Genomic DNA, 17,187 nt, shown 5'->3' with positions numbered 1-17,187 from the left:
ACACGAGGCGTCTGAACCCGCATCGTGACCTGTCATTACGTCAGAATGGGCGTCCCACATGCCACCGTAAACCAATGCCAGTCAGACGTCGTAGAACCACGGAACGGTGGTCGGTGCTGTGTTTGCAGGTGGGGCCGAAAAACTTTTAATATTACGTGAAGGCTTCCGAAAGAAAAAGGTATTCACAATAAATTTGAGTAATTAATTCATTATCTCCAACTGTGAAAGTTTAAGACGGTGTTGAGTGCGATATCCTGAAGTTACATAATTGTTGGAAATCGTAATCCGGTGAGGGAATTGATTCCTTGTCAAGGGAGAGAAGTGAGAATTCTTTTAATTTTAGTCGAAAACTAGGATAAACCCCCTTTACTGGACTTAGGTAATAGAAATGCCCCCAATACAGATCTAAAATTGTGCGGCATTGACAATGAAATGTTTGATTTACTGACCTGCATACAGAAGGTGCTGCCAAAAATATTTATTTTTCACCTAATGCCAGTCTACACCGTTTGCTTTATTACTATTTTAATACCTACAAGTTTTAAAGAGCTACAGTTAACAAGAATAAAATAATTATACCTACTTTTTTCTTGTACTCATAACCACTTGCTGCATTTTTAGGTTAAGGTCAAGTACAGATTTTTAAAAGCCGAAGGTGTCCCTGTTCTTTCTCTTTCACGGCTAATTTGTCACACTAATCAATTTCATTGGTTTTGCAGCAAATTAAAAATGCACAGAGCAAGAACAATTGTGACAGCTATAACGGGGCCCACCAGTCAGAAGTTTGCTTCTTGGCTGGTCAAAAACTCACCATCATCTGTGATAGCTTGCAACCAGTGTCGAGACTACAGTGTACCTGCAGCTGCCGAACCCTTTTTAAATGGGAGCTCCAGCCAATATGTTGAAGATATGTATAATGCCTGGTTAGCAGATCCATCCAGTGTACATGCAGTAAGTATTTTTGCGGTCATGAGTATCGTAATCATTTGAAAGTTGTGTTGTATATGCGTTCATCAATTGTTTATACGTATATATATTTATTAATAATTTTTTTTTATGTTCTCGAGTCCATTCCAAATGGGATGGAAACGTCCAGGTTGAGCTCAAGCAGTATTATACTCAATCTGAGTTCTTTAGTGCTTTTCACCCCTTCTTTACAGCTTTTAAGCCTTCAATACCATGCTTTATGCTTGTGCTATCAGCACTCTGTTGCGCCTCTGCGCTTCTATTCCCTTGCAAGCGCAAGACCTTTTTCGAAACGTCTTCCTTTTCTCATTCTTTTCATTTTTTGCAGTATCAAGAACTTGTCACGGAGTCGAAAGGTTTTCTTTTTCGCTTATCTTGGAGTTTCTCCAAGGATCCAAGAATTCATGTCGAAAGAGCATAATGTGTGCTTGTTCGGTAATGTTGAATCTATATTTGTCTAGATTTACGAACTTTGTGCCTACTCATTTGCTGTGCGTTCAATATGTTATTATAAAAGAGCAATATTTTTTCGTTAGAAGTCTTAAAACTCTCACTAACGCTCAACTGTGGTAACTAACAGTATTTGTTGTTCCTGATTGGTGATGAATGCAGTATTTTGGATTCCCCCGATTATCACTTTACCCAAACAAAGCCAAAGTCCCATGTATTATCATTCAATACTCAGAATTTGAATATCTTTTCAAAGCGGGGTCAAATGTTAATAGCATTTTTGTTTTGACATTGATTTAATTTAATAGTAATTTATTTATTCTAGCTGTAATTATATAGTAATTGATAAATTCTTTGAGAAATCGGACAGTTTCCTGTGGCGGAAGTTGTCCTTGTAGATATGGATTTATGAGAATATTAACCATCAGTTAAAATCTCAGGTAGCCCCACATATCAATCCCCCACGTCACCTGTGTTTAATTTTCTCTATCTAAGGATGGGGATATTGTAATAAACAACACATGTATAAAATAAATACAGTAAGTAAAATATTTTATCTATTGTATTTTGTAAGTATTAATAATGGACACCTTGAGTTGGGCTGGTGTTTGGGTGTTGGCATCTAAACCTATTTTAAAAATATGCTTTCCTCCAAATGGGACCTGCAGCTGTATCACATATTTGTCTGTCTATTTATATTATTTGTAAATGATTTTGTTAATTGATCAGGGACAAGTTTACGTTTCAAATATCAAACGTGACACGGAGCGAAACCAGGGAAGTAACCAGTTGCCTTAACTAGTTGCCTTAACGGGAGGAGCTGCTGAAGGGACAAATGCAAGACGAACATATTGAGAAGCTTCGGTGCAACAATCAAATTTTGAAGCACATGGTTAGCAGTACGCCCGCACTTTCGATCGAATTGAAATTGCAAAAGTAAACGAATCAAGTTCCGAATTGGGCACTTGTAATGGCAAGGAGACGGAATTTGAGAAGATAACATTCGGAGAAGATAGATGAATTGAGCAAATTGAACAGCAGCTTCGGCGACTCAATCTGGGCAAAGGGCAGAGCAATTATTTATCATGCGAGCTTTGTCACATGAGCAGGAGGAATTACATTCCTATCCAAAAGAGGTACCTTAACCCCCCCAACAGCGACTGCTAGATTAGACTGAGGTCACTGGTGGGACAATTCTGCAGTGCCTGCAGTTGCAGCAGAACTCCTGTAAGGATGTCTAAGTCTTCGCGTATATTCCTAGCAATAACGCAGGACGTGGGAGACTGACTACCAAAGAGCTGGACCGACTGCTTCTAATTGGGTGCGTCTGATGCAAATTCGATAATAATGCACACTTCGTATCAGCAGGCAGGCCTATTTTAAGCATTTTTCACACCACGAGAATGTTTTTGTTAAGACTTGGAAGAGAGGGTCGAATTCGTCCCTTGTCTCGTCTTCGCCAGCAGGGACAGCAAACGGGAGTTTGATGGCATCACTCCGTGGAGTAGAAGAGTTTTTCGGGCGTTTATGATGTGATTCGCCTCGCCGAAACAGGGCTGTATGATGGGAGTTTGTGGAGAGCACCGGAGCAAATGGTCCGGGATGTGTTCGTCACGTCGATTTGAGCATTCTACCACGCTCCATCGGCCCGAATTTACATGAAGTATGGGTTTTGATTAAACATAACAAAATGACGAGGATCGTCCCCTGTCCGTCAGAATTGTAACGTGGAGTCGTGACGGATTGCAGAAATTTTGCTCCTGCGGCGCCCAATGAGACGAGAAGAGTAGATTCTTGGATGTGGTTTCCTGTGACGGACTGTCTTCGACCAGAGCCCGTTGGAGATAAGTACGGACAAGTCGTTCGTGACGCAATTGAAAAATACGTTTGAAGGAGATGCGAACGTACCGACGAGCACCCAAAGTGGTTTACTAAGGATAAAAGAGGAGCCCCGAAAAGAAGAAGCAGGTCCTATCACGTGCGTGAACGTCGGAACGTACTGCTTCGCACTACTCCGAATGTTACGAGCCACTCTGGTGGTCGTACTAGTTAAAATGGGCCTCGGCCACTTCCTTTGCATTTTCCAGTACCGAGCCGGAGTTGTCCAAAGCGAAGGGCACGGCGGTAGTCCACTTCGAGAGTTGTGTCCAGCTAATGGAGAAGTTAAACGGTTATTTCCCGGATGTCGAGCTTTCTGATGGCGACTTCCAAGCGTTCAAAAACAATCAGGGCTCCTTAACGATTCAGCTTGTTTCTTCTTCGCTTTCCTTCGTGACCTTCTTGTGTCCTTTGACGTGACTTTCTTGTGTCCATTCTGCCGTACCTCGGGTTTCATCTATCGTATTTTATGCACTGCACAGTAAATGAGCCAACGTGTAAGTTTTGTCAAAAAAAAACCAACTTTCAGTCGTGGGACGCTTTCTTCCGGAACTCCCAAAGCGGGGGAGTCGGCTACACCGCACCACCAACCCTGGCTCAGCCCCGAGCCAATGAGATCTCCCTCGGAGCCCTGATACCGAGTTTGGGCGGTTCTTCGGCGCTCAGCGGAGGCATCAACGAGAAAGTGATCGACGACCATCTCGCTGTTCAGGCCATAATCAGGAGCTACCAGGTAAGTCACACCAAGCAAATTTCCATTGGGCGTTTATATACTTGTTGAGTTGCCAACACGTGGGGAATAATTGATATTTACGTATTCGATATTTATTTTTCTTATGCATTTTTTTTTTTGGTACAGCATGAGCAATCATTGTCTCATAAAAGTCATTTAAAAGGCTTGCCGAACTGGGAAAATGAACATTTTTTTACATGAACATGAACATTTACATGAACATGAACATTTACATGAGCATGAACATGAACATGAACATTTACACGAACGTTTACGTCATCACTAATGTAATTACGTCGAGCTTTCTACCGTAGCAACGCGGTCATTTAGTGGCCAAAATGGATCCGCTGGGCATTATGTTTTCCGACCGGAATGCCACTATTAGCGATTTGATGGGTTCTGCGCCCTCTGAAGTTATCCGACAGCACAAGCTAGGTAATTGGGGCGCCGAAAAATGGCGATTCTAATTTGAACCGACACGAACGAGCATTAGGAGCTAAATTATTGAAGGAACCGATTCAGTGGGCAGTCGCCGGTACCAAAGGCGTGGGGTTCAGGGAAATCCTCAGATTTCTGGTGGCGTGTTATTTCCCAACGTTATCTCGAACCCGATTCCCGCAACTCCCGATAAGCCCGTATCGATTTTGGATGTGTGCGGCAAATACGTGCGAATCCCTTTTCGTACTCGCTGAAGATACCGAATGCGTTCCAGCGAAATGAACAGGGCCCAGGCTCGGGCCCCCGATGAAGCCTCGACGCAACGTTATCAACCATTATTACTAATAATAAAATTTAACGGTCACAAATTAGTTGCATAAAAGCGTGCAGTAATGTAGCTCCTAATGTAACGAGGAACATTTGATCGTAGGGGCGATTTGAGTAGTAAAATTTTCCCAAAATTGGAATGCGAATGATTTCAACTAACGATTGATCACATCAAACGATTGAAACTGATTTATTGCTGATCGTTCGTTTATCTAGCTCGCGTGCTGGTATGTCTTGAACGTCATGGAGTTCTTATTGGTGAATGGGCGCCGTACAGTTTCAAACGTTTCTGGTGTGACACGTTTTCCTCGTCTTGGGAAGTGCGCGGCGGGCCGCCTCACATACCAGATTTACGTCCAAGTGTTTTCACGTAAATGTCTTTCACGTCATCAATTCATCAAAGACGTTTGACTGGCAGTTTCGGTCGTCTTGCCTGCGAAAAAACCCATACCAATGGACCACGATCAAGTTCCCGACGAGGCTCGTTCGTTCCCAACAATGGGTCAATGCGTCGGGCAGTAGTTCCCTTTCGTTCGGGTCATTTTCGCTCGTCTTGTTCCAGGCAAACGATGACCGGTACTGCCCATTGTTTACTATTTAGTTGTTTTTTAGTAAAACGGTTAGGTACAGGAAGAGTTACGTTGGTTAGAGTGCATGGGCTTCATGTGGCATGTAATTCATTTGCTTTTTGCGTTGACGAATAGCTACTAATACACTTAACGGTCAATTTTCGTCGACTTGGTACAGTTCGGCTCAAGCTGGCAGAGCAGCTCAGTGCCTGTTGGCCCGCAAGTTAAGTCGCCGACCACGTGGAGTGAAAATTCCCTCCAAAACAAAGGTGCTGAACACTCCGGCTCCTATCTAACTAAAGTGCCTATTTTATCTCCCCCTTTTTGGTGTGATTCGTAATTTTCTACCCCCCCCCCCCCCCCCTAACGTACTGTGTGTTTTCCCCAACTTAGTAGAGGTGTTGGCCAATTGTTTTTAGATACGAGGACATCACATCGCGAACCTGGACCCGCTGGGCATCAATAGTGCCGATCTGGACGACCAAACGCCCCAGGAATTGATATACAAAAACTACAACTTCGGTAAGACAGCATTCAGTCCGGTTACTCAGTTGTTACTCATTAAGCAGCGTGAAGTAGATTTAGGCTTTGAGTTGGAGGTCATGGAAGTGAAGTAAGTCAGGATTGTCCTTACACTGATTTTGCTCGTGTTAACAACCTTCCTGCGTCCAGAGGAATAACATTTTCCCTAATTTAATATCGTTCTCGCCACTCTGTTATACTTTTCTTAAGCGTTCTTACTTCGCACCTTTTATATGTATATTTTGGTTTTGCATTTCGTACTTTTATTTTTTGACGCTTGTTTTGACTTGTTTTGCTTGTTTTGTCCCGACTTTTAGATAGGCCGTCCAGAACGTATTCGGAAGAGCTTCGGAGACAGGTTCAACAGTTCATGCGACGTAAGCATTCCTTTTATTTTTATAATATTTCTGCCATACACTAGTGCTCGTTAACGCTTATATCGCCAGTTACTGCATTCACCTAGGGCGGTAAACGTCCCCCGCGTCCCTCCTCCAACTACCCCGTTTAAGCCGTAAGTATACGTTTCCGTGACCTTTGAACGCGTGACGCCACCTCAGCAGTGACCGTAACAGTGCACACGGTCGATACTCGCTCACAGCCAGCCTCACGACTCACTTGTGAATAATCTCATAAGGTAACGAGTGTCTTATCGTCTCGTATGAGGAAGATTAACCCACTAAAAGTGCCCACTTTCGTCGTTTGCTAGTACCTTTAACGCCGCGTATCGTTTCAAGTGTCCTTTCAAGTGACGCGGCGCGGACAGGGACGCTCCGGAGGTGTACCGCGCCGGTCCTGCGGACATTCGAAATGCCAGACCGTCCGCGGGAGGTTGAAGAAGAGCAGTTGCTCGGCGAATGCGAGTAAACTCGAGCTTGAGTCGCACGAAGGACGCGGCCTGAACTGACCTGGAACGACCGCTGCAACGTCGAAGTCTTCCCAGATGGACGCTTGACCCGGCGATCGGTAAAGGACGCGACCGCGGTCCATTGCACTCAACTGAAGCGAGTTTCGCGGGGGAGCTACGGGAGATACAGGGTGGCTCGAATTAGGAGGGAGGCGCGCTCTTCCGGGGGGGCAACGAGAGCTCGTGCACGGCAAAGCTGCCCTCGAACTTGCGAGGTGGAAAAAGCGAACGAGGGCGCCATTTCACCCCCTCGCAGACCGAGGAACGGAAGTCGCGCGTCCATCGAAGGGTCGTCTGCGTTGGCGTCCGTGACAGCGGACTGTCCAATTTCGTGGAGGTGAGTCGTGCGGGCTCCTACTGATGCACGATTGCCTCGAATCGCAGTTTTCAGTCTTTTACTCGCACCTTGAGGCCCCCGTGTCCGCGTTTCAAAATTTAGGATATATTCCGAACGGACAGGAAAATGCGCAATTTTTCCCCCTGCGTCGAGCCACCTTGCACCTCCTGCCGTTTCCACGATCCCGAACTCATTTCATTTTGGGACGCACTGTATAGAACTCGAGTTCGTTAGAATAGTCGATCTCGAATCGGCCCTCGCGGTCTCTTACGGGCCTTGAACCGAAACTAGAACTTCGGTTCCAGATAGGATTTTTGGCGTTTCTGTCAGTGTTCCCTCGTAACTCGCCAGTATTTCTAGGTACGTTGCCCTCATTTAGTCACGAGCGTGTTGACCCCCTCGCCCCATTATAAAGGATCACTTCAACCAGAGCTTTACTTTGCCCCCGCTTAGTTCGCTTATTTACTTTCGCCCAGCAAACACCATAGAAATGTTTCAAACTGTCCGACCCGACGTGCTTTAGGTAGGATTGATTCCAAAGTCACTGAACCTCCTTTATTTACACGGCCAAATGTTCCTTAATGAACCTCTCAATCGTTCAAGAGAATCGATTGGATCGCAATGTGAAACCCGATTTATTCTCTCATTTACTTACACAGGGTGTTTTCGGTCTGCCACGTCCTAGGGCGTAAACTGCGACGCGAATAGCAACTGAAACACCCTGTACACCGTCACGTTCCTAACGCGTTTCTGGTGTCACAGATGAAACAGACATGGATCGAGTGTTCAAACTTCCCTCGACCACCTTCATCGGAGGTAACGAGAAGTCGTTACCGCTGAGGGAGATCCTGAGACGCCTGGAGCTGGCGTATTGCAGGCACATCGGCGTGGAATTCATGTTCATTAACAGCTTGGAGCAGTGCAACTGGATCAGGCAGCGGCTGGAGTCTCCCGGATGCATGGATTTGACCCCGGAGCAGAAGAGGCTGATTTTGGCCCGTCTTACCAGGGCGACGGGGTAAGACAACGTGCACTTGTAACTTTGTCTTGGTGCTGTGATTACGGTCCAGGCGCGTTAGCGTGGACACCGTTAACACGAACGGATCGGTGTGAATGTAGTGTGAGCAGTTCCGATTGGGCAAACAAGGGCTTTTTCCCTTTCTATGTCAGTTTGCCCTTGTTTACCCCTGCGGGAAGTTCCTCTTTATGCGTCTTGAAATGTTCCGTGTGTCGTGTGTGTAGTAGTAGTAGTGGTACTAGGAGTAGTAGTAGTAGTAGTGGTAGTAGTAGTAGTAGTAGTGGTAGTAGTAGTAATGTAGTTTATTGTAGTCCTGTAAATGCTCAGATCACGGCGAGCAGGTCGGAGACTGAAGTTTGAGTTTGAGAGAAGAGGCCGACGGTCCGGAAGAGCACGATAAGGAGGGGAAGTTCGATGCGACATCATCCAAAAACGGGCCGCGCACCGGACAAAAAGGCCATTGCGACGGAGTCAGGACAGTAAATGTGGCCAAAGTTCAATACGTAAAAGTGACGTAACCACACTGTCGCCCGTCGTCGCCGCGAGCTACCCTCAGTTGTTTTGTGCCCGCGCCATCGCCATTGGCCCGTGCAGTCCGAGGAACTCATCAACGTTCCGTCCTGCGTGACAATATTACCCGAGCCCCCGGTCTTTTCCCCGCGTCATAATTACCATCCTAATGGGTTCGAGATGGTTTCCAAGTATCGTAAAATCCACAAGCGATAAGCGAACTCATGTGACCAGGCCGCTGCCTACGAGGTTTTGCCGCAGTTCAAACGTAAATTGCAGCCTGCATGCGGTTACGAACAGCTGGCCTACAGTCCCGTGACGCCTGTATTATTCACGTAATGATTTGTAAATAGCGCATAACACGATAAACCTAGACGGACGGATTACGTGATGTTGCAAGGTCGCATGAGTCAAGGGCAACCATCGAAAACGGTCTCAATCTCGATCGTAGCAATTAGCGGGGCTGCAGGGGAGTTGTCCGCATCTAATGAAGATGGCCGCTGAACTCCATTTTCCACCTGAAGCTACGCGGAAATGCGTTTTTCCTCTTTCCTGTTTATTCTACATGAAAATGTTTTTCGCTGGCGAGCCAAGCGTTGCGCCTTCAGAAATCCGTAGGGATACTCGGAATTAGCGAGAAATAATTTCATCGCGGTGGCACTCATCACCGTTTACGAGATCCCCACGCCATTTACGACTTTGCGACGATACTTGAACTGTTTCCCTTTGCAGATTCGAATCTTTCCTCTCTCGCAAGTGGTCATCGGAGAAACGGTTCGGTCTGGAAGGATGCGAAATCCTGATACCGGCCATGAAGACCGTCATAGACAAATCTACCGAGCTGGGGGTCGAAAGCATCGTCATGGGCATGCCCCACAGGGGTCGTTTGAACGTATTGGCCAACGTGTGCCGGAAGCCCTTGTATCAGTTGTTCACCCAATTCGCCGGCTTGGAGGCTCTGGACGATGGATCCGGCGACGTTAAGTACCACTTGGGGACGTACATCGAGAGGTAAATAGACTCCGAAAACTCTTGGGGGGGAAAATCGTAAATCGGACTTGACTTTGTTTAGATTGAATCGTGTCACCAACAAGAACATCCGCTTGGCCGTTGTGGCTAATCCGTCTCACTTGGAAACTGTCGACCCCGTGGTCGAGGGCAAAACTAGGGCTGAGCAGTTCTACAGAGGGGATGGAGAGGGAAAGAAGGTAATGCGCAGCCGTTAGAAGAAAATTTTTCGCTGAAAATTAATTAATGGTTTTTCCTACTGCGGACTGACGTGAATATATTAGAAACGCGTTAGGGTCGAGTTGGGCGCGTTCACGTGAACACGTCACATATAAGAATGTTTTCGTGTGAATTCAGGTCATGTCCATGCTCCTCCACGGCGACGCCGCGTTCGCAGGCCAAGGCGTCGTGTTCGAGACCATCGGCATGTCGGAGCTGCCAGATTACACCACCCACGGAACGGTCCACATCGTCGTCAACAACCAAATCGGCTTCACCACCGATCCGAGATACTCCAGGTCGTCGCCATACTGTACAGGTACGGAGATATGTTCCTCCTTGGGGAAATCGATGATTTGACGAATGTCGGTTCTGAGTAGATGTGGCCCGAGTAGTGAACGCCCCCATTTTCCACGTAAACGCCGACGATCCCGAATCCGTGATCCACGTTTGCAACATCGCCGCCGAATGGAGAGCCACTTTCCACAAGGATGTCGTCATCGATCTCGTATGTCTGTTCGATTGAAATAGTACCATTTATCATGGGCAAATTTAAGGTGTGCTATCGTCGCTACGGCCACAACGAACTGGACGAGCCCATGTTCACTCAACCCCTCATGTACAGGAAGATCCGCAGTACCAAGCCGAGCTTAGACAAGTATGCCGAACAGTTGCTGTCAGAAGGTGTGGTGACCGAGGCAGAAGTTAAGGACGTCAAAGGGAAATACGATAAAATTTGCGAAGACGCCCTGGAAAAGGCTAGAAAGGAGACCCACATCAAGTACAAGGACTGGATCGACAGTCCCTGGTCTGGATTCTTCGAGGGAAAGGACCCTTTGAAGGTATTAAGTCTGGAGCTTGTTGATTTCTGTAAGCGCCATTACTGTTGCAATCTTACTTTCAGGTTGCTAATACAGGAATTGTTGAAGACACTTTAGTCCACATCGGAAAAAGATTCTCATCACCACCGCCCAACGCCGCCGAATTTATCATCCACAAAGGTAATTGTTGCTATTAAAGCCGAATTAGCAATGTTGTAAAACGTAGGAACTTGCGCTCAAACCTATTCAATTTCTATCGTTTACGTGTCCTTCCAGAGCGGACAGGTGAAATTCCGTCTGTCCTGAGTTTCTTCCCAATTTTTGCAATATTTTCGATTCAATTATTTAAAACATTTGAAAAGTGCGAGTTAAAACACGTAAGATCGGTGGGGATGAAGCCGATCCTGCCGGGTGCAAAAGCTGGGGGAGAATGTTGCCCCCCAGTTCTGAGAGGGGCGTTCGTCTCGGCCTGGAAATGGTGAATGACGTTGCGAATGTTCCCGTGAGTGAGTCTGTAGACGAATTCTTAAGACATCGAGGATTTTTCGCTGGAGGCGACAGTCACTGCGACACCAATCTCGATCGTGGCATAGTGTTAGTTGAGGGTTTTAACTATTTCCTTGGTGAGGACCAGAGAACGCAGACACTAAATCTGTTTGTTTAGAGAGAGGCGAAGAGCTACTCGTTTCAATTCAGTGTTGTTGCGCGCCTTACTCAATACTTATTAGCTATTCCCACCTGAATGTGATTTGGTTCACAACTCCTGTAGATCGAGGAGTGGGTATGGTAGCGTTGATTTTAGCACGAGCAGGCTCCTTGGGGCGAGCCTGAATGGTGGCGGGTGGTACCCCGGTGATGGGGCATTTTCCCCCATCACCGGATGGGGGAAAATGATTCGAGTTTAATTAGTGTTTTGCACAGTAAAGAAAATCTTCACCTTCAGTATTTGTACGGGGCTGCATTGGACGAGGCAAATTTCTTGTCGTTTAAAAATTGTTGCGTGAGATACGGATCAATTTGAGCATTGATCCATGCTATGATTTGAGCATTGGTCCATGCTGTGATTTTAAGTATTGATCCATGTGATGATTTGAGCATTGGTCCATGTTATGATTTGAGCATTGATCCATGCTATGATTTGAGCATTGGTCCATGCTATGATTTGAGCATTGGTCCATGCTGTGATTTTAAGTATTGATCCATGTGATGATTTGAGCATTGGTCCATGTTATGATTTGAGCATTGATCCATGCTATGATTTGAGCATTGGTCCATGCTATGATTTGAGCATTGGTCCATGCTATGATTTTAAGTATTGATCCATGTGATGATTTGAGCATTGGTCCATATTATGATTTGAGCATTGATCCATGCTATGATTTGAGCATTGGTCCATGCTATGATTTGAGTATTGGTCCATGCTATGATTTTAAGTATTGATCCATGCTATGATTTGAGCATTGGTCCATGTTATGATTTGAGCATTGATCCATGCTATGATTTTAAGTATTGATCCATGTGATGATTTGAGCATTGGTCCATGCTATGATTTGAGCATTGGTCCATGCTATGATTTTAAGCATTGATCATATTAAAACTTTAAACAGGACGTTCGACTGCTTGGTGATGTGCTCGGATATGTGCTACGGATGCACGTGACTAGTCCCGCAAAAGTTACCTCACAATCGACTTTGCACACCGATTAGATATGCTTGAGCCTTTCTCTTGGGAACGTCGATTGTCGGATTACTCGTGCAGCATCGCAACTTTAGCATTATTCGAAACCGAGTTCAAAGCAGCAAAGAGGACAGATAGAGGAGGAAAAGTACTCAACTCAGCATGACCGTGACAGTTTCTGTGAGTGGTGCTACGAGATTGCCTTGTGAGAGTCTCTAATCAGCGATGATTTGGGAAAGTTTTTCTATCGAGGAATGATCGACATTTTCGATGTTCCGTTATCGGTGGTGTGCGTCAAGAGCAAGATAACAAACAATTGGTTCACAATGGAACTGAGAATGACTGGCGATAACATGAGGACGTTGCCTCACCTGTTGCGTACTTCGGCGAAGTCGTTTGTTGATGAATCATTAAGTTGGCGAGCTGCATCAGATTAGGCTTCGAGGGGCCCGACTGCGGCCAGCGGAGCGAGACGATGAATTAAGAGGACCGAATCCGGGTCGTTTCTTGGTGTCTTGCACGTTTCACCCTTGTGCGGCGTTCAAACGTTCCACTGTTCCTGCACCGTGCATTAAAGCCAGAATGGAGAAAAATACGTATCCTGGTCAGAAGGATAACTGCCCTCAATAGGCGAAAACTTACCGTCACCCTGTAGCTCTCATCCGAATATGTTAAATCTACTTTTGAGGCATCAATCGAAGCAAGTCAGAGAGCGATCTTTAGTTTATAAAACAAAGCTCCATTGATATAACCAAACCGCATTAATGTTGTTAATAAACGTACTGCAATAAGCCTTTTGAGACCTTTAAACTGTGCCTTTCTGTTTCTCGAAGGTATCGAACGTATTTTGAAATCCCGGTTGGAAATGGTCGAAAACAGGGTGTGCGACTGGGCCTTGGGCGAAGCCATGGCCTTCGGGTCCCTTCTAAAGGAGGGCATCCACGTCAGACTGTCCGGGCAGGACGTGGAGAGAGGCACGTTCTCTCACCGACATCACGTGTTGCATCACCAAACTGTGGACAAAGCGACTTACAGGTGGCCAATGCGTTATGTTTGAATAAAAGCAAATTCATTTAATGTTTTTTCCAGGCCTCTGTGCAACTTGTATCCGGATCAAGCTCCCTACACCGTGTGCAATAGCTCCCTGTCGGAGTACGGAGTGCTCGGATTCGAATTAGGTAGACTTCGTCGTAGATTATTCAACCCAGAATCTCTTCAATCGTTTTTAAGGTTACTCTATGACGAACCCAAATGCCCTTGTGATCTGGGAGGCTCAGTTCGGAGACTTCGCCAATACCGCCCAGTGCATCATCGATACTTTATTAGCCAGCGGACAGTCCAAATGGGTCAGGCAGACCGGCCTTGTCATGCTTTTGCCTCACGGAATGGAAGGTACTTCTGTTAGATCTGTTTCCTTCGGGCGATTGCTGAAGCGTCGTTTTCCGTGCGTAGGTCAAGGCCCGGAACACTCGAGCGCCCGCCTGGAAAGGTTTCTTCAAATGTCTTCGGATGATCCCGATTACTTCCCACCCGAAACCGAAGATTTTGCCGTACGACAGTTGCACGACATTAACTGGATTATAGCCAATTGCACCACTCCCGCTAACTTCTTCCACATGATGAGGAGGCAGATTGCTTTGCCGTTCAGGTACTCACTTGGAGAATTCCGCCGTTTTCGTGTCGGCCTCATATTCATTGCTTTTGCAGGAAACCTCTTATCGTCATGACGCCCAAGAGTTTGTTGAGGCACCCGGAAGCGAGAAGCTCGTTTGACGACATGGTCGAAGGTGCGTTGTTACTTTGGTCCTTATCGCAGGATATTCACTTCCTAATTAGGTACGCAGTTCAGGCGCATCATCCCCGATGAAGGGAAGGCCTCCGAAAATCCCGGCGGAGTGCAGAAGCTCATCTTCTGCTCTGGAAAAGTGTATTACGATCTGGTGAAGGCGAATAGGGATTTGGGAATCGACGACAAGATCGCTATAGCCCGCGTCGAGCAGGTAAGCAAAATGATTCAGCGGCCCCGTCCCGTAACCGCAGTCTCGTTTCGTAGTTGACGCCCTTCCCCTTCGACTTGGTCAAGAAAGAATGCGAAAAGTACCCCAACGCCCAAATTGCGTGGGCTCAAGAAGAGCACAAAAACCAAGGGGGTTGGACCTACGTCAGGCCCAGGTTCGAAACCACCCTGGCGGGTCAAAGGGATGTCATGTAAGTTTCGCTTTCACCGGGCGGGTTCATGTTCCTGTTGGCTGAATATTGGAGATATGATTTTTGCAATTCCCAATAACAACTTCGCTAACTTGAAGGTTTACGATGCAAAACGTCCCTAATTATTTTTCTCGTTGTGTTTTAGTCCGACTAAAAAGGGTTGGTTCAGTAGCTTGTTCGGTAATGACGAGCCAAAACCCCAGGAGACGAAACCTGACCCAAGAGTAGTCAGGTAAAAATCATATCTTCATTCCTAGTTGTTGTGATTAACAATGCACCAGCGCCTTTAGGCTTTAGCGTAGAATCATTCCTTGTGTACTGAACTTGCTTCTTTGGCTGTGAGCTTGTTGTCCTGTATGTCCATCTTTGTTGGTCTTCATGAAGTTCGGCAAGTAGCCGTTTATTTCCAGAACTTTTAGCAAGAGATCTACACGTAGAAATAGGCGGAGAGATTGCATCGTGTTAAATGTAAATTGCTGCCCGTAGAACGCCAACCTGTATACAATTATTGTTTGACACAACCTACTTCCCTAAGGTTTTAACAAGCTTCTCTCCGTCCTTTGATAGGTTTGCCACGAGGTAATACCAACGTGTCAAATCCTCATAAGCGCCAGTCAGCGGTAAACGTTTGTTGGGTCTTTGGGGCTGGAGTTTTTCCGGCGACAGGCCCAGTTTGAGATACAAGACAAGCCAGACGACAAGATACTCGATGTAATTTGAATTAAACCAAGCGCTTTCGATGGTCCTGTTTCGCGTCTGTGGCCGCACTGACGGCGGCCAGCCCCCAAATTTTTCACAAATCAAACTGAAGTAGATTGATCCCAGGTACGCCCGTTCAGCCTCAATTACCGCACTTGGCTCGTAAAGCGACACGGAAAACGTGGACTCGAAAGATAATGGCACGAGTAAGGAAGCAAAAATCGACGTTCAAGATCCCCTTGACGACCGGGAGGCCCCACACGAAGGAGTGTCGAAGAAGAAGGCGGTGTGGACGTCGACTAGACATCTAAGCACATACTTTTTAGTTTTGTAGATGCGAAAGCCTGTCAAAGGTACATTAATTTTGAATCGTTTGGTTTTCGCGAGCTTGACCACCTCCGTAACCCGTTCTTTACGAAATCGAAAGGAATCGCTTAGGCTCGCCAGCGAGGCTGCACAAGAGCACGGAGCGTTTTGATGAGTTTATGTTGCATTGGCAAAACAGAAATTTAAAGTATCGCGACTCGCTCTTAATATACAGTGCGTTTCTCGAAAAATCTTCTATTCGCACACGGCACTGTGCCCCGGCCGTTCAAAAGATAGGGCCAGAATTAAAATGGCGATACGTTGAAGGTTTTCAGCTGGAATTTAGCGGCCCACGTGAAATCTTTCTGTCGACGGCAGTTCGGGCATAAAGTTTTCTCACAAAACACTCTGTGTACTACTGCATGTCTTGATCTGCCCGTTGTCGTTTCACTTAGGCGCTCTGAATCCGTCGGAAAGGTACCAACCACCGAGCGCACCAAGGACCAGCACCGCATGACTAATTTACATAACGTTTTGATTGGTGTTCATAGTCGGAAATGGTATAAAATGTTCTTTATCATAAGTTCATATTTGAATTGAAAACGGTGGAAAAAACCGAGTTTTTACAATATCAAAATGGATTTTTCTCGTTTTCAGCTACATCGGCAGACCAGTAGCCGCCAGTACCGCAACCGGCAGCAAAGCGCAACATCTTAAGGAGCTGAAGAACTTGCTCGACGACGCGACTAGACTATAAGCAGTTGAAAACTATTAGAATTATTTTATTTATTGATTTAATGTACGATAGGTGTTTGGATATAGTAGTTACACCCTCAAACGTAGATCTACATCTTTTCGAACTTTCCGCAAACTAGAAAACTTAAAGCACGTTAAATTCTATTTATCTGTAGCAGTTCAGGAGGCACGTGCACCGTTCTATAATTGATTTGAATGTGAGCCTTGTAACATGTTATTTGTTTTATATAATTCACGTATATAGCAGTTAACGTTCGCACCAATTACCAGATAATCAAACTTAGATGTAATTAATGTGTACATAGCACTTGTTATATATTTTTGTCGAGACGTGTACATTTCGGTTGAAAATTAAATGCAGAATAAGCTACAAATCGAGGTTATTTTAGTACCCTTCGTGAAGTATTAAACGCTAGCTACAGTCTACAGTATCAAGTAATCTAAAAACGTAATTTATTTGTTGTGTTTCTGAACGAGAGAATGGTGAATGGCTTATTTTATTATTAATAAATTTGTTGCATTACGGGATCTTATTAATGTACTTTCCAACCCCCTCTTCACACAACAACCCCAAAATGGGATTTCACAAAAAGTTGTCGTGGAGAAACTTGGAGAGAGACCGACTCACGACGGCCGAGCAGTGTGAGAAGATGACGAGTGGATACGTGAGCGAGATCTCTCCGGGACGAAACTGTCCGGAAGGGCAACGAAAGCTCAAAGCGTTCCTCGTGGCGTGCAGCCGACGATTCAACGGGTGTCCTGAGAACCTCAACGACGTTGTCCCGAAAGAGGAGCAAGCGAGAAGCTTTCCAAAATCTTACCGTCTAAACCTGCAACTGTA

At 45.8% G+C, this 17,187-nt stretch overlaps 1 protein-coding gene across 13 annotated transcripts; it reads left to right on the top strand.

Moving 5' to 3' along the window:
• Positions 1-46: 46 nt before the first annotated feature.
• On the top strand, positions 47-16,869 carry Nc73EF (oxoglutarate dehydrogenase Nc73EF). 13 transcript variants are annotated; one of them, XM_066301409.1, is made up of 22 exons: positions 83-178; positions 235-288; positions 720-951; positions 3,824-4,027; positions 5,781-5,883; positions 6,201-6,260; positions 7,887-8,142; positions 9,385-9,663; positions 9,725-9,860; positions 10,018-10,198; positions 10,260-10,387; positions 10,437-10,721; positions 10,784-10,880; positions 13,211-13,412; positions 13,467-13,555; positions 13,608-13,769; positions 13,830-14,025; positions 14,085-14,164; positions 14,214-14,377; positions 14,431-14,585; positions 14,731-14,817; positions 16,248-16,869. In XM_066301409.1, exons 3-22 carry the CDS (start codon positions 730-732, stop codon positions 16,345-16,347), a joined length of 3,186 nt encoding a protein of 1,061 aa, XP_066157506.1. In that variant the 5' UTR covers positions 83-178; positions 235-288; positions 720-729; the 3' UTR covers positions 16,348-16,869. The 13 variants fall into 13 exon arrangements, with proteins under 13 accessions (XP_066157497.1, XP_066157508.1, XP_066157509.1 ...); XM_066301404.1 differs by having other exon boundaries at positions 235-321; XM_066301401.1 differs by having other exon boundaries at positions 235-379.
• The last annotated feature ends 318 nt before the right edge of the window (positions 16,870-17,187 follow it).

This window comes from Euwallacea fornicatus, chromosome 39, assembly GCF_040115645.1.
Source record: "Euwallacea fornicatus isolate EFF26 chromosome 39, ASM4011564v1, whole genome shotgun sequence".
NCBI classification, from domain to species: Eukaryota; Metazoa; Arthropoda; class Insecta; order Coleoptera; family Curculionidae; genus Euwallacea; species Euwallacea fornicatus.
This window is presented reverse-complemented; position numbering and strand designations above follow the sequence as displayed.